At 42.5% G+C, this 27,919-nt stretch overlaps 1 protein-coding gene and 1 long non-coding RNA gene across 2 annotated transcripts in view; one reads left to right on the forward strand and one right to left on the reverse strand.

Annotated features, from left to right (window-relative positions):
• Window positions 1-5,395: 5,395 nt before the first annotated feature.
• LOC102959225 lies at window positions 5,396-6,977 on the reverse strand. Its single transcript, XR_006220588.1, has 2 exons — window positions 5,877-6,977; window positions 5,396-5,736 (listed from the first exon to the last, which is right to left on the reverse strand). It is a non-coding gene; the product is annotated as an uncharacterized LOC102959225 (long non-coding RNA).
• Window positions 6,978-10,512: 3,535 nt separating this feature from the next.
• The window catches only part of SNX27 (sorting nexin 27), a 70,368-nt gene continuing 52,961 nt past the window's right edge, over window positions 10,513-27,919 (forward strand). Inside the window, exon 1 of the mRNA XM_042994123.1 lies at window positions 10,513-11,049. Coding sequence (XP_042850057.1) covers window positions 10,739-11,049 — 311 coding nt within the window. The 5' untranslated portion in view covers window positions 10,513-10,738. The remainder of the gene's footprint in view (window positions 11,050-27,919) is intronic.

Raw genomic sequence — 27,919 nt, forward strand, 5'->3', positions numbered from 1 at the left:
GTTAGCTGACTGTTAGGGCACCTCCAGACATGAAGTAATGAGAAACTGACCTGGGGTAGTGGCCACGGAACCGAAAAGTAAGGGACTGGTATGAATCAGTTTGGAAAGAATGGTTATGTCTTGGTGACTGACCAACTGAACACAGGACATAGAAAGGAATCAAAGATAACATCAAGGAAAGTCGCTCGTGCTTCAAGCCTTCCAGGAGGGCTTCCCGGAATTCTCAAGCCTGGGCTGTGTGTTCCCTTTCTGAACTCAACACAAATAATCTGCATTACCCCATTTTGGGGCATAAACATTATAATCCAGACTTTGCAGGGTGCCTGGGTGGCTCAGTCAGTTGAGCGTCCGACTTCAGCTCAGGTCATGATCTCATGGCTAGTGAGTTTGAGCCCCGCATCCAGCTCTGTGCTGACAGCTCAGAGCCTGGAGCCTGCTTCAGATTCTGTGTCTCCCTCTCTGCCCATAACCCACTCGCATTCTGTCTTTGTCTCTCTCAAAAATAAATGAACATTAGAAACAAATTATAATCCAGGCTTGGGTTTGTTTCCCCAACTAGACTGCAGGCTTTTAAAGGTCAGAGGTATCTCCAGTCCCCACAATGCCTGGTCCTACCACTGCCACATAGTACATGCTCACGAAGTCCTCACTGCTTTAGAAGAAACCCGTATTCGCCTCTGTGCTGAAGAGGGCCCTTTACTTTTGTTTTGTTTTGTTAAATTGTTTTCATCTTCTGTCTTAGTTGTTTCCAGGGAGTAAGGAGGAGGCACATCCTGAATACTAATACTCATGTCCTCATGGAATAGTCCCCGTGGAAAAGTCAAGTACCAACTATTAGCACTGCCACCAACAATGAATAATTTCATTCATTCATTTGTTCTTATGTTGGGTTAGTCAGAGGCGACTAGTGTAGCATGGAGCCTATACTCAGCATGGGCTTTGGGTCTTGCTTATAATCTTAGATCTGTCACTTATTGGCCATGCTGGCTTGGAAAAGTTATTTAACCTCTCCTAGCTTTAGTTTACTCATCCATAAAATCAAGATGATAACGTCTACCTAATAACATCTGCTGAGTGCTTACAGTGTGCACTGCCATTTAAATCCCACTTTACAGATGAGGAAATGGATACACGGAGAGTAGGGATGCATAGATAGGAAGTGTAGAACCAGGAGGTGGTCATAGGCGATCTGATCCCATGGCTCTTGTGCTTAGTGTGGTGCTTTATAACCTCACAGGTGTGGTGGTGGTCAGCACAAGGCCATATGGAAGGATCACGTGTAATGTGTCTGGTACACAGCAAGTACTGAATATGCTAATTATTGTTAGCAAATATTTTTGAGCATCTAATATGTCAAAAGTATAGAGTTAAGCTTTGGGGATGAACAGAGATACAGACTCTGCCCTCAAGTTGCTCCCAGTATGTTAGTCCCACCAGATATTTTGGGCCAAGAGGCAAACAGACAATCATAAACTAGCACTGCTAAAAGAAACCACAGAAGGCATAGCACTTCCTCACTTTACAAGTAAGGAAGTCGAGGCCCAAAGGTGGGGGTGAGGGGGTGAGTGACTCAAGGTGGAAGCTTGGACAAGAATCTAGATCTCCAGGGGGTGCCTGGGTGGCTCAGTCGGTTGGGACTCCGCTCAGGTCATGATCTTGTGGTCCGTGGGTTTGAGCCCCGCGTCGGGCTCTGTGCTGACAGCTCTGAACCTGGAGCCTGTTTCAGATTCTGGGTCTCCCTCTCTCTCTGCCTCTCCTCCACTCACTCTCACTCTCTCTCTCAAAAATAAACATTAAAAAAAAACCCCAAGAATCTAGATCTCCTACACCAGAATGCTGTGTTCTAGGTATAAGAAAGTGCTCCAAAAAGGAAGAGATGGTCCTTATCCAAGGCCTGTGTGCACTTACAAAGCAGCTTTCCTTGGGGAGTAGCAGATGGGGAGGGGGTTGCTGACAGGTGGAGAGAAGCCCACCAGATTTCTCTGCACATCTGGCTCCCCAAGTCTGCAACAATTCGGTATCATTGTGTCTAAAACTTCCTCTTCCCTCCTTGTCTTCCAGTGAGGATGGAGGTCCCATTCCAAGCTACTTTTCTCACTAGGATGTGTCCTTGGCTAAATGATGGAATCTCTTTCATTTTGGGGGTCCTTCTCTTAAAAAAGCATAAAAAATGGTGGCTGGACTAGGGTCCCTTCCAGCTCTAAAATGACATGGGTCTGGGGCGCTTGGATGGCTCAGTTGGTTGAGCATCTGACTCCAGCTCAGGTCATGGTCTCCCCGTTCATGGGTTCGAACCCCACAGCCACCTTTGCACTGACAGCCCAGAGCTTGCTTCAGAATCTCTGTCTCCTTCTCTCCCTGCCCCTCCCGCACTCAGCGTGGGCACACATGCTCTCTCAAAAATAAACATTAAAAAAATTTTTTTAAATGACCTGGGTCTTGTGGGGAATGCCTTCAGAGCATATTTACTCAGCTGGCTAACCTGAAAATTAGAGGATTTTTTGTTTGCCAAGTGGAGGTCCCGCCGCACCCTAGGTTGCAGCCACCAGAGGGCAGCAGCAGGGCCTTGAGCACCTGGGCAGGTGGCCACGTCGGCGGGGGGCTGGGGGGGGGGGGGGGTGGCGGGCACAGGAAGAGAAGCAGGCTTTCTCCTCCAACCTCGCCTGGGGCCCTGAAGTTTTCCTGCTGTGAATGCCAAACTCACTTCTTTAGCAAAGGGCTGCCAGCCAGGTTGGGATGAGACGAGGCAGCGGCGTTGCAAATTAAGTCTAGCACCAAAAAGATAAAAGACCAAGCCTAAAAAAGAAATTGGATTCTAGGAAAGTAAATATTTTATGAAAAATTGAAAATGTATCGCTGTCCTCGTTTAAGTTGCCTACAGCTCACATCATCAGAGACAGAGCTTTGAGAAGAGCTGGGAGCATTTTACAGGCTGGTAGAAGTTTGGCAGGCTAAAAGGCGATTTTAAAAACTCATTTGTAAGGCTCGTGTGTTAGATCAGTAGTATTTCCTAGAGCTACTTGAGAAGTGTCCGTTTCTTTTGCTCATGTTTAGCAAGCCCTTACTCGGGAAAGAATTGGTTCTGGAAGTTTCTGAAAAGCCAACACTGTTTTGTTTTGTTTTGTTTTGTTTTGAGAGGGGAAAATAGCCCAAATTACCATGTGTCTATTGCATGAAAAGCAATAGATTTAAGGCAACTGGGTGCCTTAAGGTGTGGAAAGGAGAGGAAGCCCAGTGAGGGTGGTGAGGTGTGCTGGGCACTGGCACCGGCTCATCCCCTCCAGAGTTCCAATCAGCAATAATCACACTCCAGATCATCACAAAAGCCCATAGGGTCCAGATAACGTGTCCAAGGGCCTTTCAATTACATAATAGACCTTGATTCCTTGAGAAGCCAGTTCCCATTAGATTATAGTCTTGCAAAAGTTCTAGAATACCAAGAACCAAGACTTAAGGATATGAACTTTATATAGAAAGATAATCTTGCTTACCTACTGGCAATAGAGCTGGTGCTTCAATTTCTTGTTGCCCCCACCCTCAGGGCCATGGAGGAGTAACAGTAGGGATTGAGCTGTCCCTGAAGGGAGCTGTGGAGCACTTGCCTGGTTTCAGGAGCTAAATGAAGAGGACTGATGGCTAATGTTCAATGTTTGTGCTTTGGAGGGCACACAGCATTCACAGCTTGATGGAGGCCATTTGCCCAGAATTTATTTTAGTTATGGAAGATTACACATAGGGAGAAAATTGTCTGATCACGTCTCTGGGACATGAATTTAAGGGAATGGTGGGTGCTCTCTGTTGAAGATCTTCATACTTTATGTTTTTTGGAAAAGACTGAAGTGAGTAGGTTAAATATGAACAGAGACTCCGGGTTTCAAGTCTATGTAACAGAACTGCTCAGCTCCAGGGATTGGACATGGGGTTGGGGTTTGGTAGCTTCCAGTGGAAGATGTGGCCCTCCACGAATGGGTGTTGGGGTTGGATGCCCAGTTGCCGCTTCTCCGCACAGCTCCTCACAGCTTTGCCTCATTTGCAAACATCTGAGGGATTAGTAAATATTAGTAGATATGTGTTGTCAGTAAATAGACTTTGTGAGAGCTGCCAGCACCTGCTGGTGCTAAGTGCTCATGTGACTCACTGGCTCTGAGTCTTCCTCTCTGCCTCCTTGTCTCAAAGGCTCTTGGCGCAGATGTGGGGAGAGCCAGTTGTACTGAAAGAGGACTAGGAAGAAAGGTCCTGGTAACCTTCACCATGCTTGAAGAAGCCAAGAAGAAGCCTCATGAAGAGGCCATGTATGGGAGTCAGGCCAAAAGCTGAAGTCCCAGCAGACAGTTAGCCTCTGTTGCCAGGACTAAAACATTCCTAGATGACCTCTGCCCTCAAATCACCCTAGCTTTCAAGGCTTCTCAGGGGAAACCCTAGGCACCACGGGACTGAGACCAGTCATCTCTATGTGTTTTATCTGCATTCCTGACCTGCAGGGTCTGTGAGCGTAATAAAATGATGGTTTCGTGCCACTAAGTTTTGGGATGATTTGTTATGCAGCTACGGTTAACAGGGATACCCAGTGTCATTCTTAGTTACGTGAATCAATCGATTCTCTTTGTGGCTTAAGCTGGTTTGAACTGAGTTTCTGTCCCTTGCAACTAAAGGAATCTTGAAGAAACCCTCTAGTCTGTACATATGATCAACTATTGCAAATCAGTTACTCAATTTACCAAAAAAGTAATTTTTCATGTGGTCTTCATGGAAAAAGTACAGGAAAAATAGTGAGGAGGAGAGTCAGAATGAGGGAAAGGGTCTAAGAAAAAGGGCCTTCTTTTTGTTTTCTTCAACCCGTGAATTCATGGGTAATGACGTGCCTTAGTGCCTCATTTAACCCATTTAATATTTTTTCTGAGCGGTGAGTTCTGGCCTCAGAACTGCTGAGTGACTTTGACAAGTCATGGTACTTTGCTGGGTCTATTTCTTTTTTTGGAGGGTGGTAGTGGAGGGAGCTATTCCTTCATCCACAAAATGAGGGAATGGGGCTAGATGTGGTATTTATTAATATATCTAATGATAACTATCCAGTTATCAGTTTACGTGTTTCCCACACATTCCTCATTTTGCCCCACCACATCCCTACGCAGCACACGTTATCAGCCACTTTATGGTTCTTTCCTGGACTAAGATTCCATCAATACTTTCTCTTGTGCCTTTCACTCTCCTACCCTCTGAGAACACAAGTCACGTGTGACAGGTTCCTTGTTTTCAAGAAGCTTCTGTTCAGATTGGAAAAGTAAAGCTAGACTAGACATTAAATTATTATGGTCTGAACAGAGGGACACACGATAATGCAATAGGAGCAATGTTTGTTACCTGCCACATAACAAATGACCACAAACTTGGCAGCTTAAAACAACACACATTTGTTATTTCATAGTTTTTGTGGGTGAGGAGTCTGGGTTCAACTTAGCCAAGTCCCCTGTGGCATCTCACAAGCCTGCAGTCAAGATGCTGGCGTGGCTCTGTTTCTTACTGGAGCCCAGGATCTTCTCCCAAGCTGATGCAGGCATTGGCAGAATTTCTTGCAGACACCGGACTGAGGGTCCTGTTTTCTTGCTGTCAGCTAGGGGCGAGTCTCAGCTCCCAGAGGCCCCTGCTGCTCCCTGCCATGGGTCTTCTCCATAAGCAAATCACAACATGGCAGCTTTCTTCCTCAGAGCCAGCAGGAGACTCTCTGATCCCAGTCTCCTAAGAAGTGTTATATAATGTAACTGTCATCATAGGAGTGACACACTTCACCTTTGCCATGTTCTATTGCCTAAAAGCAAGCCACAAGTCCTGCCCCCCCTCCCCCCCGCAATGGGAGATTATACAAGTGTGTGACTCACTGGAAGGTGTGTGTGTGTGTGTATGTGTGTGAGATGTCACTGGAAGGTGTATTTGCCACAGGAATCTAAAAAAAAAGAGAAGTCAGAGCGAATTGGAATCCTCAGGGGAGGCTTTACAGAGGGATTTAAGCAAGAGCTTGAAGGAGTAGAATTTAGACCAGCAAAGAGGAAAAGAGGTGGGCCATCTAGGATCAAAGGACTATACACGGAAGCAAAGGTCTGAAGGTGGGGTTTTCACTTAAGTTAATACCAACAATAAACCTAAGGGAAACCTGCTGACTTTGTACATCATAAAGGGTAGGAGGAACTTTTTTTTTCTTTAACCAAAAGAAAGCTGGGTAGTGAAGAGAGTCCTGGCCATGGTGTCAGAAAATCTGGGTTCAGTACTGCTATAAACTAGCAGTTTATAGTGGGGCCTGCTGGTTAGCTGAGCCTGGTTTCCAGTAGGTACTTCTATTTACCTTGCTATTGTGAGGACCACGTAAGCTCTTGGGTTGGAAGTGCTCTGCAAACGGTCTGGGTCCCATTTCCAAAGGCAGCTTCTGTGAGTTCCAAGACCCCACTCTCTCCTAGCCCCCTAACCCCCGTCCCCCGCTCTGGGAATCCTCTTTCTCAGTCCGTCACCAGGTCTCTTTCCTCTTTAAGCCTCCTGACCGGCTAGAGGGTACACCATTCCAGGTTTCGGACTTGGCACCCCTCTCACTTTGTTACCTGCTCTGTTTTGGTGCATCATCCACCACCACCTACCACCTGGCGCCCATGCTCACCAATCCATGCTGGGGCCAGACCCCTTCCCCAGCGCGATTCACGTGTCCACCCAATTAGTCATCCATCCTGCCTGGATCTCCCCCAAACCCCTCCAATCCACACCCGGAACTGAACTTCTTGTCCTCCCCACCAGCCTCTTCCTCTTCCATCGGTCTTGGGCAATCACACCGCCAAGTCAGGGCTCTTAGGCCATTCTTTCCTGCCCCGCCCTCACAGCGGGTCTCTGAGGGTAGCCAAGTGCCTTTCCGCCCCCGGGGCCTCCTCCCACCACCCTTGCCCAAGACTCGATCTCGTCAATTCTCGCGGGAATCACGCCACCAACTTCTCAGTCGATACTACCTCATTTTGTTCACGCTTCCTGCAGGATGAACTTTCTGAAACACAAATGTAGTAATATGTCTGCTCTGCTTAAAAGTATTCAGAGGCCCCTTAAATACTTGGGAATGAAGTTCGAACTCTTGGACACGATGATCAATATCTGAATACCTCCCTTTATTCTGGCCCACCTGACCCGTCCCCTCGGCCGCAGTCCTACCGAACTGCCGGCGGCTCTCACTCTGCACCCTGCTCTTTCAAATCTCTGTTTGAACGCACTGTTCCCCCGGGTCAGAAGTGCCCTTCCATGCCATCCTTCTCTGCCTTACTAACCATTCTTACCCATGATTACTCAGTTAAGCGGTTCCGTTTTGAAGGCCCCGCTCTTATGGGCACTCTTGCCGGCTGTGCAGGTCTCTGTATCACAGCTCTCATTACTCCAGAGACCCAAGGCCAGTGTTGTAATTTCTTCTTTAGCTGTCTCTCTTGCTAGATAGTGAGTTCTTGAGAGGAGTAATGGTGTCTTCGTTTCTTATTTTGATGCTCTGATCACCTTTTCTTCCAATCTCATCCTTTCTACATATTTTATGTATTTATTTTTTGAATAGGCAACACATTCATCTAAAAATTCCGAAGCTACAAAAAACTATATAATGAAAAGTCTCCCTCCAACCCCTGTCCCCACCCCAGCTGCCCAGTCCCCCTCCCCAGAGGCAATCAATATTAGCAGTTTCTGGTGAATACTTCCAGAGATACAAATACTTCCACAGATGAAAACATACCTATGGTGCCCCTTTTATACCAAAATGGTGTCATGTTCTACAGACTGTGCTGTACCTTGTTTCCACTTATGTACTGTATCCACCAGATCATTTCAGTACCTAAGGAGCTTCCTTATTCTTTATTTACAGTTTTCAATTTTCCATTGTGGTTGTATCCTAAGTTAACACATAAACATTAGGTTATTTCCAGTCTTTTGCAAATACAGATAATACTGCAATGACTATCTTCACAAAAATGTCACTTCACACATGTAGGAGTTGGACCTTAGAATGAATTCCTAGAAGTGGACTTGCCAGATCAAAGCGTGTGTGCATTTGTGAGTTGCACCATGTCATATTGCCCTTCATGGAGTTTAGATACCATCTTACTTATCTTTGTATCCCTAGCCACTATTAGAGAGTCTAGAACTCTCTAATCACAACATGGCAGCTTTGTAATGCTGTGTTGCTGTAATAGTTGTGTAACTATTGACACTCTTTTTCATTAACTTGGTTATAAAATAAGGTCATACTAACTTTTATGTTCTTTAAAAAATTTTTTTTAACGTTTATTTTTTGAGACAGAGAGAGACAGATCATGAACGGAGGAGGGTCAGAGAGAGAGGGAGACACAGAATCTGAAACAGGCTCCAGGCTCTGAGCTGTCAGCACAGAGCTCCACGCGGGGCTCGAACTCACAGGCCACAAGATCATGACGTGAGCCAAAGTTGGATGCTCAACCGACTGAGCCACCCAGGCGCCCCTAACTTTTATGTTCTAATAACTGAATCCTTATCCCACAGTTTTGCAATGTCTTAATTATTCCACTATTCCCCTCCCCCACATCCTGAGCAACTACTGGAAACCTGTACACAGTCCACAAATTCTTTCAGGGGGTTGCCTGTTGCTTTTTTTTTTTTTTTTAATCTTTTTTAATGTTTACTTATTTTTGAGAGAGAGAGAGAGGGAGAGGAAGAGGAAGGGGCAGAGAGAGAGGGAGACACAGGAGGCTCCAGGCTCTGAACTGTCAGCACAGAGCCTGATGTGGGGCTCAAACCCACCAACCAGGAGATCATGACTCCAGTCAAAGTTGGACACTTAACCAACTGAGCCACCCAGGTGCCCACCTGTTGCTTTTATGAGTCATCAGATCTCTCTCTGCAAGTTAACTTTTACTGTTTTTTTTTTTAACTATGCATTCCTGTTGCTTCTCTTGGATTGTCTTTTTTTTTAAGTTTATTCATTTATTTTTGAGAGAGAGAGACAACGAGTGGGAGAAGGGTGGGGAGGGGGGAGAAAGAGAATCTCAAGCAGGTTCCACATGTCAGCATGGAGCCTGACGTGGGGCTTGATCCCACCAACCATGAGATCATGACCTGAGCTGAAATCAAGAGTCAACACCCAACTGACTGAGCCACCCAGGTGCCCCTCTCCTGGATTGTTCATTAGCTTTGTGGCCTCTCTCTGCCTGTTTATTCATCTATAAATAGGGCACATTACAGGGTTGTGAAGATTAAATGAGATTATAGATGTAAAGCGCTTAGAAGTGTTTGACACACCGTAATGTTGAGAGACAGGCCTTCAGGAGTCTGTCATGCTTCTACCCATCTTCCTGGGTATGCCAAAAATTCAAGACTCTGACTGCTCTTTACCAGGGTCATTCCCCAGGGTTGTGTTTATAATGAACAACTTTAAGGAATGAAGTAATGTCTCCCTCCAGCACAAAGAACAGGTTTGCTCACTGCTTCCCTATAAAATGGCAGGTTCCCCAAGCTCAGTGTTTCTCAGCTGTGGTGTAAATCCACCAAATAAATGCACAGCATTCATCTGAGCCATTGGTGTCATTCCCATAGACTTGGGGGGAAGAGGAATTGACACAAACGTGCTGAAGCTCATGTTACTTCCTGTGTCATAACAGTCCCGTTGTCTCCCACCCAGGGATTCTGGGACTTTTGTCAGCATCCACGAAACAGTAACAGACTAACTCATTAGCCCATCAGTACCATAAAATCAAATACGGGTCTTGAGTACTAATTGCTTAAGTAAGCTATTTTCATTATTTTTGCTCTTACTGTTTTTACTTGCCTTTGCCTGGCATTCTGCACACTGAGTTTGCGTTTGGGTAGTTTGCCAAAAAACATCAACTGCTGCCATTGGCAAAGAATCCTACTGTGCTGTTGGAAGAAACAAAATAAATTTGAAATTAAAGTAACTTCAAAATCATTGCCCAACTTAAATTATTACTTGGCCCCTCTGATATCCAGTTCTAAATCGCTGAGACGTTTCCTCCACATATGCTTTTTGTACAGTTGGGGCATAGTTTTTATGTAGTTGCAATACATGAAAAAAAAGTTGCGAAAAACTGGGCCTTAGTTCCTGTTACCTAATAGCTGGGTGACTTTGGGCTCTCTACGGTTCAGCTTCCTAATAAGTGAAACAGACAAATGAATTCATGATCCAGTCAGCTCACAAGTTTGTTGGGGCCATGGAATAAACTAACGTACGGGAACACAAAAGGTACTGAACAAATGAGCTATTATCATTTAAGACTGTAACTTAAGTCTGTTGAATCACAAACGTCAATTTATCCTAATATTGCTTTAGAGACTACGAACGGAGTTACGAAAGGAAAGAAGAAAAAAACTCGTTCCACGTGATGAGCTCAATCAGTATGCCAGACTCGGCGCTCGGTTAGCTGTTCAAACTACAACTCCCGGCAGGCTTTGTTCCCCAACTGCGTCACATAACCTCCGCTCCGGCCGGGCCCGGCGCCCTCCCCCGCCCCCACCGTCCAGAAACTACAACTCCCAGGAGGCTCCACGGGTCCCAACCGTCCGTTTTCCCTCCGCCCCCGGCCTCCCCTTTACCTCCCCCGGCAGCTCTGTGGCCGACTCGGGTTCCGCGGGCGGCGGAGCGGGCGCGCGCTCCGGGGGTCGCGCGGCTGCCGAGAAGGGCGAGCGCGCGCGGGGAGGGAGTGGAGGCGTAGGGGGGCGGGGGTACGGCTCGCTCGCTCGCAAGATGGCGGACGAGGACGGGGAAGGGATTCACCCCTCAGCCCCTCACAGGAACGGAGGTGGCGGCGGCGGTGGGGGCTCTGGGCTCCACTGCGCGGGGAACGGCGGCGGGGGAGGCGGCGGCCCGCGGGTCGTGCGCATCGTCAAGTCCGAGTCCGGCTACGGCTTCAACGTGCGGGGCCAAGTGAGCGAGGGCGGGCAACTGCGGAGCATCAACGGGGAGCTGTACGCGCCGCTGCAGCATGTGAGCGCCGTGCTGCCCGGGGGGGCGGCCGACCGGGCCGGGGTGCGCAAGGGGGACCGCATCCTGGAGGTGTGAGTATCTGGGCTGCCCGCCGCCCCACCCCGCCCCGCCCCGTCTCCTCCGCCAGTCCCTGCATCTCCCTCTACTCCTGTCGCCCTCAGGCCGCACCCCCCCCCTCCCCCAGCCCCTGAACCGGCCTTCGCGACCCGGTCCCCCTCAGACCCCGCACCTCCGTGGGAGTTGACCCTTTCATCTCCCCGCACCCTGGGTTTCCGCGACCCCCACCTCCCTCCCTGTAACTAGCTTACGTCCCTGCGCCCCCGCCGCTTTACCCCTGCCCCCATTCTTTCGCCTTCTTTTCTGCTCTTCCCCCCTGAGCATGCTGCTTTCTGCCCCTCGCTGACAGTGTCTCCTTTTCTGACCCGGCCCCTGTCGTGTCCTCCCCAAGTTTTCCAGCATCATAGTTTCTTGTTCTCCACTACTGCTGGCCGCCCCTGTGGACCTCCCCTCTGTCCCCTAGACCAAGTAGGCGGGACCTCTGGTCGGCTCCCACTTTTCCCCTGGGAACAGCACCCTTCCGCTGCACTCCTTTTTCTTTCTTTAGATACCCTCTCCCTTTGGTTACGCACCCCCTGCATTTTTCTACCCTGCCGTGTGTCCCTTTCCTCCCCTCCCTCTTGGATGCACGCTCCCAAGAGTGTACCTCCTTTTCTGACCCTGGCTCGCATGCCCTTGTTTTGGTTGTGGTTGTGGGGGAGGGTGTCTTGGACACGGTCGTTTCTTTTCCGTATTACACCAGGATTTTGAATCTAGAGTCTCCCATCACTACATCCCTCGGAGAGCGTCCCTGTTCTGGCTCCCCATCTTCACTCCTGCTCGCTCCATGCTCCTACTAAAAGTCAGTTTACGGTGAAGCTCTCCTTCCTTCTCACTTCCCCCAAACTATGCCCCTCTCTGGCATGTCTTTCCATCCTCTCTCCTGCTCTATCCTCTTGTGATCCCGCGCTTGACTTTATCCTGTTCTTTCCCTCCTCCAGGCTGCTTTCCCTTCTCTTTTTAGGCCCCTTCTGCTGCTGCAACCCATCCTCTTCCCTGCTGCAGCCCCTCCCCCCTCACACTCCATCCTCGCTTCCCCACCGCATCCCTATAAAGCTCCAGCCGGATGCCGCCTTTCTTGCAGTTTCCGCGCAGACCCGCTCCACCCTTTTATCCAGGTGTTGTGGCTTTGTACTTTGTACTTTGTATTAAAATTCGTTTGGTGATTGCGGGTGGACTGGTGGGGGGTTTACTCTCTCATTATCAACATTCTCCTCAGCAGTCCTCAGTCCTGGATCTCTCGCCTTTTTACTGAACCTTGTTTGATTTTCAGACTTTTGCCCTCTCCCTCAGGGCTTGGGTTTGCCCTCATGAAGTCTTTCTCATTTTTTATAAATGTTTTTTAGTTTTAGTTTCCACAACCTCCAGCCTCTCCTTTAGTAAAATGGTAGGTTTGCTTGGTCAGGGTTTCAAAGAGGTTAGTATCTTGAAGATCTGGACCGAAGAGGAATCCACCCCTTATCCACCCCACCTTATGCCCCTTGCCCTTATCCTGGACATTCTTACTCTACAGTATCCACTCATTCTGTTTCCTCTTCTGAAGAAAGTGCGGCTCACTAGAGTAAGTGTTTGGAGCTATTAAACCTTCCGTTTATGCTCTCTTTTTTCATCAGTGCCTGGCATGCTCTTTTCTTATTCTCTGGCAATACGTTCTTAATCCTCGGGCATCTGCGCCTTCAGATAAAGAATGCAGTAGTGACCTTTTGCTTTATACCTGGGCATCTAATTCTTTTCTTTCTAGATGACTCAAAATCTGTGGCTGATGTTTCCTTCTGGTAGAAGCTCTTGGAATTGTCATTTTCCTTTCCCTTTGGAAGTTAACTTTGGATCCAGCTGTTTGTTTATTTTTAAATTTAAAATTGAAGTCTTTATTTAAAATTGTAAATTTCTGATAAAGTTCTAAATCATTTACTCTTTATAAGAGCTAAAGGAACTAAACGAAAATAAATAACTGAGGAAGACTACAGCTAACGTGATCAACCATTTCAAACATATATGTGTATATATATGTGAACATAGTAGCTTTTTGCCTTTATTATGATTCTGCAGCAGAGTCTAGATCTAAATTAGGTACTGGGAGACCTCAGATCTGCTAGGACAAGTAGAAGGACTTGCCTCAGGCCCATGTTCCAGTCCAGGCCCATCCCTCCTTCTAGGGAGAAAACATTGAATTTTCGCACATTCTGGTGGTGACTGGAGAACTTTGTCTTAAAAGAGACAAGAAAGTGGGCAGGGCAAAATAATCCTCTTTGCTTAGAGAACCTTTCTTTGGAAGGCGGTGGTGATCAGACGTCTTACTGGCAGTGGTTTCTCACCTTCCAACTATTTTGATTTCCAAATTCTGTGAAGCTTCTCTGCTACTGGAGTGGAAATGGTGATAGTTGCAACAGAGAGTCAAGCAAGTTAGCAAGTTCTCTGAGACCTCAGTTCTAGAGTCTCTTCCCTTCTCCAAAGTCTCCATTATCTCCTTAGGTTTTCAAGTGAGAGGAAGAAATCAGAGGTCAAACAGACATGATTCTTGAGGGATATATGTGCCTGCTACTTGTTTTGCTTTTGGTTAGGTTGATGCTAATTTTCATAAAACATTCTTTAGACAGCACTCCTTAGAGCTTTTCTCTTGTCTCCCATCCAAGTTCCTTAAGTTAACTTCTCTGTTGTCCCAGGAAAGTTTTCATGTTGATGAAGTGCCAAGTGGGGTCAGGATTAGGCACAGGTAGATTATTATTGTGTAGACATAGTTTGTAAGAAGTCATAGGTGCATGTCTGGACCTTGATAATTGCTGTTTGAGATTTGTCCCTATTTTAGATGTTTTCCTTCTGTACAGATTATTCCAGTTTTCATATGTTGCAGTTGTTTGGATAACTGATAGAGGTGTGAGGTGTGAAAAAAGACTGCAACTTTGAGATTTAAGGGATGAAAGGCTTGGACAAAAGGAAGAACATCAATTTCTTTGGTACTAGAGTATGAACAAGCCCTCTGGGCTCTAAATTTTATTGCAGATGGTAAGATTTCTACTAGCAATGTTAGTCTCCACCTTGTAATTTTTCCCAGTGTAGCATATATTGAATGTCTTCCCTTTGATCTCTGTATACCTGGAGGGATACTTTGAATAAATAGAACCAAAATAAATATATCTTCGCACTAATTATATAGTATGTGAAGTAACATTTGATTTCAGGTTAATTTTCTTAAGGTTAAAGTAGGAGTCTAAGGACTCCTGACTGATTTCTTGGAGGTGACCTTAGGAGAGTTTAAACATACAGTGGATATGGTTGTGGTACCATCATATTTTTGAGGAATTATATTTGTCTTTTGGCTAGTTTGGTATTTGGGTAGTGTGCTCTTTTATAAGATAAAGATTGGTTTGTATGCATTCAAAATCATGATTATATTCATGCCGGGTAGAGTATATGACTTCCCTCTTGATAGCTACAAGATAATATTCCCATCACCTTCCCCTTGTTAAAGTTAAACCATAAGAAAAATTGAAGCTATAGCGGGGCCTGGGTGGCTAGGTTGGTTGAGCATCCAACTCCTGATCCTAGGGTCCTGGGTGGGATCAAGCCCTGAATAGGGCTCCACATTGGGCGTGGAGCTTGCGTAAAATTCTCTCTCTCTCCTGCTCCCTCTACCCCTCCCCTTCTCTCTCTCTCTCTCAAAAAAAAAAAAAGAAAGAAAATTGAAGTTATATGTATCTATATAAATTTGTTTATTTGGAGTTAATTTTAATAATTTAGGGATATCTCATGGGCATTCTTTTTCCTTTTTTTTTTTTTTTGGTGGGTGGGGCTTCATTTTATGTGAAAGTTTGGATTAAAAAGAGGTTGGTGCCACAAGAAGTATTTTTATGAGTTAAGTGTGAGTCATTTAATGTTGACTGCTAAGTACCTTCCCAGCATCTGCTTTCTCGTTTGTAGCTGACTTCTATTTGGCCCAGAGTTTCCAGATAGATTTTGGAAATAGTGTTTGAAATCATGGTTGTTAATCAAAAGAAAATTTTGTGGTAGTGATTCTTGAGCTTTAGTGAGCATAGGAATCACTAGGTGTGCTTGTCAAAAGTGTAGTAGATTCTTGGGCTCGCCCTTTAAGGGTTTTGTATGATTCAGTAGGTCTTGCATGGGGCCTAGAAGTGTTTATTTTTTACTCCCTTTGCCAGGCAGGTGTGGGTAATACAACCCACATACCCAGCCCAGACCTGGATGATACTACAGGTTCTAGGCCTTGAATTCTCGTTTCATTTTATTTTCGTGATTATACTGAGAGTTATGAACAAAGACTGTACTAATGGTGATTTGTTAGGCTCCTGAATTCCAGCCCATAGAAAATCAGTTAAGTAAGATAGTGGACTATTACATCTGCTCATCTAGACTTCATTGAATCTTTCTAAATGTTGTAGTAAAGATGGGTGATGAAGAGGTAAAACAAGTTAATAAAATCATTATATCACTTTGCACTTCATGTAGTGTGTGTGCATAGTGTGTTTACATTTCATCTTAACAATAGCCTTGTGAGATAGGGAAAATACAAATTCCTTGAGGTTGGGGACTGTGTTCATCTATGTTGTTTCCCTAGCCAACATAATGGCACGTAGAGGCTATTATTCAATAAATACTTGCTGAATGAATGTATGAGCATTATCTGTCCCTTTTTTATGAGAGGAAACTGGGTGTTGCACTAATGGGTGTTAACCAGAATTAAATCCAGGTTTTTGAATTTTAAATCTGGTATATTTTCCATTTCTTTGTTTTCTCAGCTATTTTTTTAACTTTTTTTTTTTTTAAGTTTATGTTGAGGGCAAGCGTGAGTGGGGGAGGGTCAGAGAGAGAGAGAGAGAGGGAGAGAGACAATCCCAAGCAGGCTCTGTGCTCAGTGTGGAACCCAGCTTAGGGCTTGATCTCACAACTGTGAGATCATGACCTGAGCTGAAATTATAAGAGTTTTGGCTGCTTAAAAGACTGAGCCACCAAGGTGTCCCTGTTTTCTGAGCTATTTTTGACTCTTAGTAGTCAACTATTCTTGACTAAATAGTCACTTAAAATTCAGTCACATCCTTATAAACTTGGATATTAGCTTGAGCTTTGGTTCTATTATTACAAAATATAACTGTCTTATATCTTTATTTACCGTCTCTCTGGTTGTAAAATTGAATGGGTGACGGGGGAACAAAGTGGTTATTCTTTGCCCTTGTTTGTTGCTATCTTTATTGGTTATCAGTGAGGAGAGCCTGACATAATCGTAATTGCAGTCCCAGGACACGCTTTTAATTCCCTAGGTAGTTGAGGTAGCAAACAAATAAAACTAAATTTGAAAATACCATTATCTTCCTCTTAGAAATCACTTCCACAACATTGCCGTTACCAGGAACAGACCTGTTGTTTAGTAACATGAAGATGTGTCTAGGTCATATAAATGATTGTGAAGAAGGGTTCAGTCAGCCCCCACTGACTAGTTTGTTCCAGGTGAGGGTTTGTTACCATGCTCTCAAGGATAATTATTTTTTAAGATAAGTTCTGTTGGGAGTGATTCTTAGGATAAGCAAGAGGCTCACTTGACAAGCAGACACTTACAATTTTTGATCACTGCATGGTGCTTTGGGAGCATGATCTGTGGTGAATTTATTCGGTAGATGGTGGCATTTCTGACACTGGATATTGTGGTGGTTTAGGTTAGAGGCATTTAGAATCGTTCTCTTTGACTGCTGTGTAGATGATTTCTGTGCTGCTCTGGCAATCCTGTAAAAAAAAAAAAACCTATGTATGGGTGGTATGACTCCAGCTCCACGTGTGGAAAAAAATATATAGGCAGTTTAAGTTTGTTCATTTATCTTGAGAGAAAGGGGGTGGGACGAGGGGTAGAGAGATGGGGAGAGAATCCCTAGCAGCCTATGCATGAACCCACGGACTGTGAGATCATGACCAGAGCCAAAAGCAAGATTTGGACGCTTAATCCACAGTTTTAAAATATTTCTTAAAAACTTGCAATTCTCTTGGGGTGGCCTGGGTGGCTCAGTCAGTTAAGCATCTGACTTTGGCTCAGGTCATGATCTCACGGTTCGTGGATTCTGGCCCCGTGTTGGGCTCTGTGCTGAAGCTGAGTCTGGAACCTGCTTCAGATTCTCTATCTCCTCCTCTCTCTGCTCCTCCCCCTCTCATGTTCTGTCTCTCTCTCTCTCTCTCTCTCTCTTTTTCAAAAATGAACATTTTATATATATATTTAAAAACTTTCAACTCTCTGTAAGAAATACATTTTATATTAGAACCCAATATAAATACAAAAAAAAAAAAATCCATGTGAAACAAGTTTCACTAAACTGTATTTACTGGTATCATGCCTCCTGACAGTTTTTAGTCTGTTCAGTATTTTGGAATTTTTTGTTTTTTGAATGCTGATGGTGAATGAATAGTCATGAATTTCATGACTATTAGGTTATGGTCCATTGTTTGAAAAACAGTAATTTGGGCATCACTTTTCTGATGTTGGCCCACTGATACCACCTCATGTTCAGTCTGGTTCCATAATTAAGCACAAACTATGTGTAAATTACCATTAGGCTTGTACGAGTCACAGAGTCCCCGCATTCCCTGTAGCAGAGAAGGTACATATAAACAATTTACCGTGTGTAAATCAAAATGAATTAATGGAGATAAAGGAAAAATACAATGGTAGTTTAAAGGGAAAAGTGAATATGCTTGAAATGATTGGTGGGTAGATAGGTCATAGAAGGCATTTAAATGGCGATTGAAGGACAAGTATAATTTCAGTAGGCAGAAAAGGGGGAAGGATTTCATAGGCTGAGGAAACTGTGTGACCAAAGGGAGGAAGGTATGAAAAGTTCTTAGGATAACAAGGAATCTAAAGTTGCTGTTTATCTGTAGACATTTGTGCTTCAAGTTAGATCAAAAAGGGCTTTGGGGTACCTGGATGGCTCAGTCGGTTGAGCGTCTCACTCTTGATTTCCACTCGGGTCATGGTCTTGTGGTTCATGAGTTGGAGCCCCAAGTCAGGTGGGGAGCCTGCTTGGGATTCTCTGTCTCCCTCTCTCTCTGCCCCCCTCCCCTGCGTGTGTGTTTTTTCTCTTTCTCTAATAAACATTTAAAAAGGGCTCTGAGGGGTGGCTCAGTGGGTGGTTAAGCAGTTAAGCGGCTGACTTCATCATAGGTCAGGATCTTGCATCAGGCTCTGTGCTGACAGCTCAGAGCCTGGAGCCTACTTGGGATTCTGTGTCTCCCTCTCTCTCTGCCCCTCCCCCTCTGTCTCTCTCCATCTCAAAAATGAATAGACGTTAAGAAAAAATTTAAAAATAAAAAGGGCTTTGAATGCAATGCTACCAAATTTGGATTCTGTTCTGTTTTTGAGATCAGAATATAATATGTGTGTTAATATTTAGGACTCCCTGTGAATTTACTTTTTATTTAATTATTTACCTGAAGAGGGTGACTAACTTTTCCAAGGCCAAAGAGGAAAATCACTATTAGAATTCGAAGAATTTCAGAGCATCTAGTCTCTTGGGCTGTCTTGTACTATATAAAGAAGGGAACAAAGAACAACTAAGCTCTTAACACCCAGAGCTGGGAACAGCTGATGAGGAGCTGGTTGCCTTTATTTTGTGTATGTTTTACCTCACAATCTAGCTTCTTGAATATCCACTTCTCTTTCAAGTGTTAAGTGAGTATACATACTGTTGTGTTTATAGTTGATAAGTGATCGTTATATGCTGGAGGTCCAGTGTGCTCTGCCCTGCTTATGGTGTTTGAAGATACCTCCTTTAATTTAAATCTTTTGTTTCTGTATATAGCATATTGTTGGGAGTTGAGGAGACTGAAGATAGGTAACTTAACATAATACAAAGGTTTATACCTGTTGTCTGCCTTCAGAATGAAAATTCATACAAAGACTTTTTTTTTTTTTTTTTTTTTTTTTAAGCAGGTGGGGAAGGGGTAGAGAGAGAGGAAGAGAGAAAGAATCCCAAGCAGACTCCTCACTGTCTGTGGAGGAACCTGACACGGGGCTCAAACTCGCAAACGAGGGAGATAATAACCTGAGCCGACGTTAAGAGTCAGACGTTTAACCTACTGAGCCATGTAGGTGCCCCTACAGAGACACTTAAAAAGTGTCTTTTTGCTTTCAGTAATGCGAGGGGTACTTCAGGATTAAATTGTGTGGTATTGTATTAGCCATATGCTAGGTGGTATGTGTGTAGTCTCTTGTTTATTATTCAGTGCTCCCTGCTAACCAAGTAAGGGTTGAGATAGTTGAGAAAATACACCTGTCTACAAGGTATTAAAGTTGCAGAGTAAGGAACTGTATTTGAGTATTCTTATGTGTACTTCCTTCCACGAACTTCCGTTGTTATGAAAGCATCTTTTAAATGATTTATTTTTGCTCAAGCCATCAGACCTCAGAGCAAAGCTAGACTGACAGATCTATGTATTCTGTGGACTTGAAACACAAGTAATTAGTTTACTTCTCTTTGGAAAACTACAGAGTGTCTGCAGAGAGTCAGCTGCTTGTGGATATTCTCCCAGCTGTGCTCAAGCAACTGATTACTCCTAGACAACCATTCAGGACAAACCAGGAAGTTATCTCCCTGCTGCACGGCCAGGACCGCAGTACTTTTATATTTTTAGGTCTGTCTAGTTTAGTTTGTTCATTTAGCATGTTTTAAAAATTGGGAGATTGAAGCGCCTGGGTGGCTCAGTCGGTTAAGGGTCCGACTTCGGCTCAGGTCATGATCTCATGGTTCATGAGTTTGAGCCCAGTCTTGGGCTCTGTGCTAACAGCTCAGAGCCTGGAGCCTGCTTCAGATTCTGTGTCTGCCTCTCTCTCTGCCCCTCCCCCACTCATGCTCTGTCTCTCAAAAATAAATACATGTTAAAAAAAATTTTTTTTAAATGGGAGATTGATTAAATTAATTTTTGGTGATCTTGGAAAATGTGAAAGTTTTGGAAACTTCTACTTCTTTTGCTGATCAGTTTAATCATCTATAAAGTTTGTAACTTATAAAGTGTGTAGTTTGTTTACTGAATGCACCATGGGTTACTGGAATTTTTTTAACCCAGTATTTTGGTAGGGTTAAAAACTACTTTTTGGATCTGTTTTCTAAAGATGTAACCTGCATCTGTCTTTACTTGGAAACAGCAATGACTTTTGTTCTAGAGCTGGTATTTTGAATCTAAGTAAGTGTGACACTTTTACGAGTTATGTGCTGTTGATTACTTTAGATTTCCCTGCCATACCCAATTGTCCTTTATGTTGCTGATTAGAAAAGGTCTTACTGTACCTTTCTTCTTGTTCAATGTGTTGAAATAGACCACAGTTTACAGAAGCTGTAGTCTGTGTTCCTCAGCTTCCAAAAGACATTGCCCACAATTAATTTGAATTAAAGAGTGTTATTTGACTGCTAAAGGGCTATATCCCTTCAAAAGTATATCTTTTAATAACTAAATGTTGTTGTTGTTACTAATTTTTAAAGGCTGTCATAGGTGAAGGTATTTTGAGCCTTTTTTTCCCCAGTAGTGATAGATTTACACTTTTGTTTGTGCACTCATGTATAGTACCTCTTGAGAGTAATTGAATATTTAGGAGATAAATATTGGGATTCAGGGTGCAGGCTGTTACCCTAGAACAGATCACAGGAGGAGTCATGTGGAGTCATGCTTTAAAACACATTATGTAGTAATCCAGAAATAGTCGTGAAATAGAACTTTAAAAAATTAAGATTCCATCTTTGGTAATTTATGTCACTTGCAAACTAAGGTTGTTGATAAAGCTGGTGGATTTTATTCTTTAATTAACTTTCATTGTGATCAGTATACCAAATTAAAAACATCTGGGTGTGGCATTTAACTTTGCCATGTAGGCAGTGGTTCAAAATATAGCAGATCTCAAACTCTTGAGTTGGTGTTGGAAATGATTTAGGACTAATTATGTTTGTTTTCTGGTGTATAACTGAGGGAGAAGTTCTCAGCAATAGTGTACTGAGGAGGCTGTCAGGCTAGAGAAACTAGTAGCTTTCTTACCCCTAACATTCATCATCCCACAGCATAAAGAAGTAACCCATTTTCACATCCAGCCTTACATTTCAAGAGAACCATGAGTTGCTACTTGTTGATCATATGTTTAAAGACAAAAATTGAAAAACAAAATCCTATCAAAATAAGTCAATGTTGTATATAGTTTTAGTATCAGAACTTCCTTTAATACCTTATTGGTAATTCATATCTGTCATGTGAAGGAACCTATTGTGCTTAAATTTTTTCATACCAAGTGTGGTGCATTTAGTTTTCATGAGATGAAACAGTGTAATTACAATAGATTATTCCCAGAATTCACATGAAATATAGACTTGCTTTTTAAATGTCAGCATGTTTATTTCTTGCTCCTTCTAACCTCATTTGCTATCCTTGGAGTCAGTGTTTATATTTTAAAAAATTAATAAAAACAATTTACTTTTATTTTCAACATATTTGAATAAAAGAAAACATAGCCCCACTTTGAAATTGCTTACATAATTGAATGCCATATTTTACTCTTAAGCATTATTTTTATTACCTCCTATAATAGAAAACAAAATGATCACTAATACTAAAACTTGAAAAATGTAGAGCTTGCATAATGGTTTTAGTACTTCCCCCTGAACACTGAAACCAATGTAAAAGTTAAAAATAAGGAGTGCATGGAGGAAAACCATTATTGAATGTTTTTTGTGCTAGCCTTAATGATGTTTTTTCATTCATTCAGGGAAAAAATTTAATGAGCGCTTCCTACCTGATGAACACGGGATTAGACATGGATAGAAAGCTAAATAACATGTAGTCTTTGCCTTTAGGAAATTTATGGTATGGTGGGGAATGGGAAGATTAACAGTTTGTTGTTGGAGTAAACCATGGGAGGGCCAAGGAAATAAAGATGGTACCTGCCTGGACTGGGGTTGGCAGGGGAGGAAGGATAGAAGCCTCAGGTCATTTCTTAAGCCCAGTTGACCTGAAGTCTCAACCTTCCTCTCCTCTTCTAGTCTACCAATGGGATGAACAATTATCCTTAAATCCCCCTAGGTACTTTTCTGCCCTTAGTTATCTAAATTAGTAAATGCAAGTGCCCAGGAAACTTGTGCATTTTAGCAGAAGTCTCCCAGACAAAATGTACTAAAACTATAAGGATTATGTAATTTATCACCCAAACCAAGGCACTTGAAAATGAAAGAGGACTTAATTATTCCAGGACAACAGATATAAACTAGGTGTGTCTTAGCAACCTAGAACACAGGTCTATAGCCTAAATGATTTAAATATAGGAGGTTGGGTTTTTTGTTTTTTTTTTTTAATGTTTTATTTAATTTTGAGACAGAGAGAGACAGAGCATGAATGGGGGGAGGGTCAGAGAGAGAGAGGGAGACGCAAAATCCGAAGCAGGCTCCAGGTTCTGAGCTGTCAGCACAGAACCCGACGCGGGGCTTGAACTCACAGACCACGAGATCATGACCTGAGCCGAAGTTGGACGCTCAACCGACTGAGCTACCCAGGCGCCCCTGGGTTTTTTTTTTTTTTTTTTTTTTTATGTTATTTATTTTTAAGAGAGAGAGGATGGAGGAGGAGTGGAGAAAAGGAGACAAAGGATCTGAAGCGGGCTCTGCACTGACAGTGGAGAGCCCCACACGGGGCTCGAACTCAAAAACCGTGAGATCATGACCTGAGCTGAAGTTGGACGCTTGACCGACTGAGCCACCCACCCAGGCACCCCTGGAAGGCTGTTTTATTTTTATTTTTATTTTTATTTATTTTTATTTAAAAAATTTTTTTAAATATATGAAATTTATTGTCAAATTGGTTTCCATACAACACCCAGTGCTCATCCCAAAAGATGCCCTCTTCAATACCCATCACCCACCCTCCCCTCCCTCCTACCCCCCATCAGCCCTCAGTTTATTCTCAGTTTTTAAGTGCTTTGGCTCTCTCCCACTCTAACCTCTCTTTTTTTTTCCTCTGGAAGCCTGTTTTAAAATAAGACTGGGGTTCTGTTAAGGAGGGAAATGAACAAGTTTGTTTGTATTCTTGGGGACTAGTGGTTACATAGGCCTTACATGTAATTATTGAATAACAATGAGCTTTTTTCGAATAGCTTGATTGTAATTTTATACTTTACTTTAAAAATACTTTAAAAATATCTTAAAGCCTTTTTATACTTTTTTCAAAAATAAATCTACTTGCATAGATAATATTTGTATACTGAATTGCCTTGAATTAGAAAGTTTGAGGAATCTGTTACTTCTTCCCAAGTAATAAGCCCTTATTACTTCTGGCAGGAGGTATTAAGGTTGAAATACATGTGAGCCTTATTTGTACTTTTCCTGCCTCGGACAGTATTCTCTGTGAATAGAACACCCAGCTAAGGGTGAAGAGTCCAGTTGATGATAAGCAGCTTATTTGACAAGGTACTTATTATTTTTTCTCTCTTTGGGAAGATCAGACGTGATTGACATACTTCTCTGTTTCTCAACTTTGTCAGAGCCATATTTTATTGTTATTAATATTCTCTTTTGCCCAGTGTTAAAATTCCTGGATATTAGTGCTTTAAAATGTTGGTATAAATATTGAATTCTGCTTTTGATACTTAATACACCAAGGAATTTGTGAGCTAGGGCTTTGCATAGAATGCTGGAAATCATTTAATTTGGTTTACATGTAGTTGACATTTTTTGTTTTTTCCCCTCATTAACCAAAGATAAGCTTAGAACAAGAGAGACAGGGAGAGAGAGAATCCCAAGCAGGCTCCCTGCTGCCAGTATGGAGCCCAACAAGGGTCTCGATCCCATGAACCATGAGATCATGACCTGAGCCGAAATCAGTAGTCGGATACTCAAATGACTGAGCCACCCAGGCTCCCCATGGTGAGGTTTTTTGTTTGTTTGTTTTTTGCTTTTTTTGTTTTTGGCTATAGTTTGAGGCCAGACATTTTACTTTTAATATTTTCTTTTCCTAGTAACAAATAATTTGTCAGAATTATTATATTACATGATAATGCTCTTAAAAATCAAGAAGAGGGGCGCCTGGGTGGCTCAGTCGGTTAAGCGGCTGACTTCGGCTCAGGTCATGATCTCGCGGTCCGTGAGTTCGAGCCCCGCGTCCGGCTCTGTGCAGACAGCTCAGAGCCTGGAGCCTGTTTCGGATTCTGTGTCTCCCTCTCTCTGACCCTCCCCGTTCATGCTCTGTCTCTCTCTGTCTCAAAAATAAATAAACGTTAAAAAAAAAAAAATTTAAAAAAAATCAAGAAGAAAAAGCAAATTGATTGTAATTTTGAGACCTTGATGTAGTTTTCTGCTCAGTTATATTCAGTGATTGTTCAGGCTGGAAAATGGTTACATTAAATCCTAACTGAGGAGAGGAAAGATAGTTTTTGTTTTTGTTTTTCTAATTGATGAACAGGGAAAGAAATAGGGACTCTTGAAATTATTTTGTGAATCTAGCTTCCTAAGTGGAAATAAAATACTGTTTAACTCTTTTAAGCTGTGGCATTTTTTTTCTAGCTTTTTAAAATCATTATTTTTTTAAGTAATCTTTATGCCCAATGTGGGGCCCAGACTTACAACCCCAAGATGAAGAGTTGCATGCATACTGACTGACCCAACCAGGCACCCCTAAGGTGTAGCATTTTTTTGATTTGAAGATTTCATATCTTGGTTTGATTTTCATGACAGAAATAGAATAGCACACTCCATCTTGTTATTGAATTATTTACTAAGGAGTCATGATAGAGTTCTAGTCTTCTGATCTGGAATTTCAGTGTTTGACATCTAAGGTCAGATCCACTTTTGCGTATATTTTTTTGAGATTTCGTTCTTGATTTTTAAAATTTAAAACATTTAGTTGTTTTTCTGTTTTAAAGTAGTTTTAGTTTCACAGCAAAACTGGAACAGATTCAGAGACTTCTATATACCTCCTACCCCATACATGTATGGCCTCCCCCATTATAAACATCCCCCACCACAGGGGCTCATTTATTATAATTGATGAACCTACATTGATACGTCATTGTCACCCAGAGGCCATAGTTTACCTTAGGTACATCCTTGGTATTGTACATTCTTTGGGTTTGGACAAATTTTAATGACCTGTATCCACCATTATAGTACACAGAGTAGTTTCACTGCCCTAAAAATCCTCTATGCTCTGCTTATTCATTCCTCTCTTCCCCTGAGCCCTGGTGACTACTGACCTTTTTACCTTTCTCCATAGTTTTGCCTCTTCCAGAATGTCACATAGTTGGAATCATAAAGTGTTTAGCCTTTTTAGGCTGTCTTCTTTCAGTTAGTAATATACATTTAAGTTTCCTTCATATCTTTTCATGGCTTGATGTTCATTTCTTTCTAGTGCTGAATAATATTCCATTGTGCGGGGAGGCACCTGGGTGGCTCAGTTGGTTAAGTGTCCAACTCTTGGTTTTGGCCCAGGTCATAATCTCACAGTTTGTGAGTTTGAGCCTTGTGTTGGGCTCTGCACTGACAGCATGGAGCCTGTTTGGGATTCTCTCTCTCTCTCTCTCTGTCTCTCTCTCTCTCTCTCTGTCTCTCTCTCTCTCTGTCTCTCTCTCTCTGTCTCTCTCTCTCTGTCTCTCTCTCTCTCTCTCTCTGTCCCTCCCCGGCTCATGCTCTCTGTCTTTCAAAAATAAACTTTAATATTCCATTGTCTGGGTTTATCCATTCCTCTACTGAAGGATATTTGGTTGTTTCTCAGTTTTTGGTAATTATGAATAAAAATTCTGTAAACATCTGTTTATAGGTTTTTGTGTAGACATAAATTTTCTTTTTTTAAAAACTTTTTTAAACCTTTTTTTATTATTTATTTTTGAAAGACAGAGACAGAGCATGAGAGCGGGGGAGGGACAGAGAGAGAGAGGGAAACACAGAATCTGAAGCAGGCTGCAGGCTCTGAGCTGTCAGCTCAGAGCCGGACACATGGCTCGAACCCACGAAACCATGAGATCATGATCTCAGCCAAAGTTGGACGCTTAACCGACTGAGCCACCCAGGCGCCCCATAAATTTTCAACTCCTTTAGGTAAATACCAAGGAGCACAATTACTAAATCAGGTGGTAAGAGTATGTTAGTTTTGTAAGAAACTGCCAAACTGTCTTCCAAAGTGGCTGTGCCATTTTGCATTCCCACCAACAATAAAGGAGTGTTTTTCTTAATACATATCCTTGCCATCATTTGGTGCTGTTAGTGGTCTGTCTGGATTTTGGTCATTCTAATAGGTATGTGGTGGTATAAAATTCATTCTTTAGATTATAAAAGGATTGTAAATAGGTTAGAGAAAATTTGGAGATTAAAGAAAAGAAAAAAAATTCCCGTCATCTTATCATACTAACATACCTACTTTTGGTATTTTGTCTGTCTTTTATTTATGCATTTTTTATGAAGTTGAAATCATACCGTTATATACAATTTGTAATCTCATTTTAAAAATTAATACTTTATTTTCCAGACAGTTTGATTTACAGAAAAATCAAACAGACATTTCCCTTATATCCTTCCCCCACCTCCACCATATAGTTTCTCCTTTTATGAACATTTTACATGAGTATGGTCCATTTGTTTAAATTAATGATCCAGTGTTGATATGTTATTGCTAATTGGAGCTCATAGTTTATTATTATTCCTTTAGTTTTTACCTAATGTCTTTCTGTTCCAGGATCCCACATTATATTTAGTCATCGTGTCTTTTTAGGCTCATTTTATTTATTTTTATTTTTTTTATTTAAAAAAAAAATTTTTTTTTTTTTAACGTTTATTTATTTTTGAGACAGAGAGAGACAGAGCATGAACGGGGGAGGGTCAGAGAGAGGGAGACACAGAATCTGAAACAGGCTCCAGGCTCTGAGCTGTCAGCACAGAGCCCGATGCGGGGCTTGAACTCACGGACCGTGAGATCATGACCTGAGCCGAAGTCGGCCACTTAACCGACTGAGCCACCCAGGTGCCCCATTTTTTAGGCTCATTTTAGCTGCAACAATTTCTGTTTTCTGTTTTTGATGACCTTGACAGTTTTGAGGAGTATTGGTGAGGTATATTATAGGATGCCTGACTATTGGAATTTGCCTGAATTTTCTTTTTTCTTTTCTTTTCTTTTCTTTTCTTTTCTTTTCTTTTCTTTTCTTTTCTTTTCTTTTCTTTTCTTTTCTTTTCTTTTCTTTTCTTTTCTTTTCTTTTCTTTTCTTTTCTTTTCTTTTCTTTTCTTTTCTTTTCTTTTCTTTTCTTTTCTTTTCTTTTCTTTTCTTTTCTTTTCTTTTCTTTTCTTTTCTTTTCTTTTCTTTTCTTTTCTTTTCTTTTCTTTTCTTTTCTTTTCTTTTCTTTTCTTTTCTTTTCTTTTCTTTTCTTTTCTTTTCTTTTCTTTTCTTTTCTTTTCTTTTCTTTTCTTCCCCAAGATTAGACTGGGGGTTTGGTGTCTGGGTGAAGAATATTACAGAGGTAAAGTGCCATTTTCATCAGTTCACATTAAGAGTACATACCATCATTATGATTTGTGATGTTGATCATCTGGCCAAAATTGTGTTTGTCAGGTTTCTATACCGTAACGTTATTCTCATTGCAAGGTTATTCTCATTTCCCTCCCCTACTGTACCCTTTGGATAGGAGTCACACTATGTGCAGTCTACACTTGAGGGGGGGGGGTGATGCTTCCCTCCTTTATAGTATAGTATCTATATAATTTATTTAGAATTCTTCTGCATAGGAGAAGGATGTCTGTTCTCCCCCATGTATTAATTTATTCAGTCATTTATATCATTATGGGCTCCTGGATACTTATTTTATGTAATATGGATTATATAATCCAGTGCTGCTCTATTTT

This window comes from Panthera tigris, chromosome C1 (assembly GCF_018350195.1).
Source record: "Panthera tigris isolate Pti1 chromosome C1, P.tigris_Pti1_mat1.1, whole genome shotgun sequence".
Classification (NCBI taxonomy): Eukaryota; Metazoa; Chordata; class Mammalia; order Carnivora; family Felidae; genus Panthera; species Panthera tigris.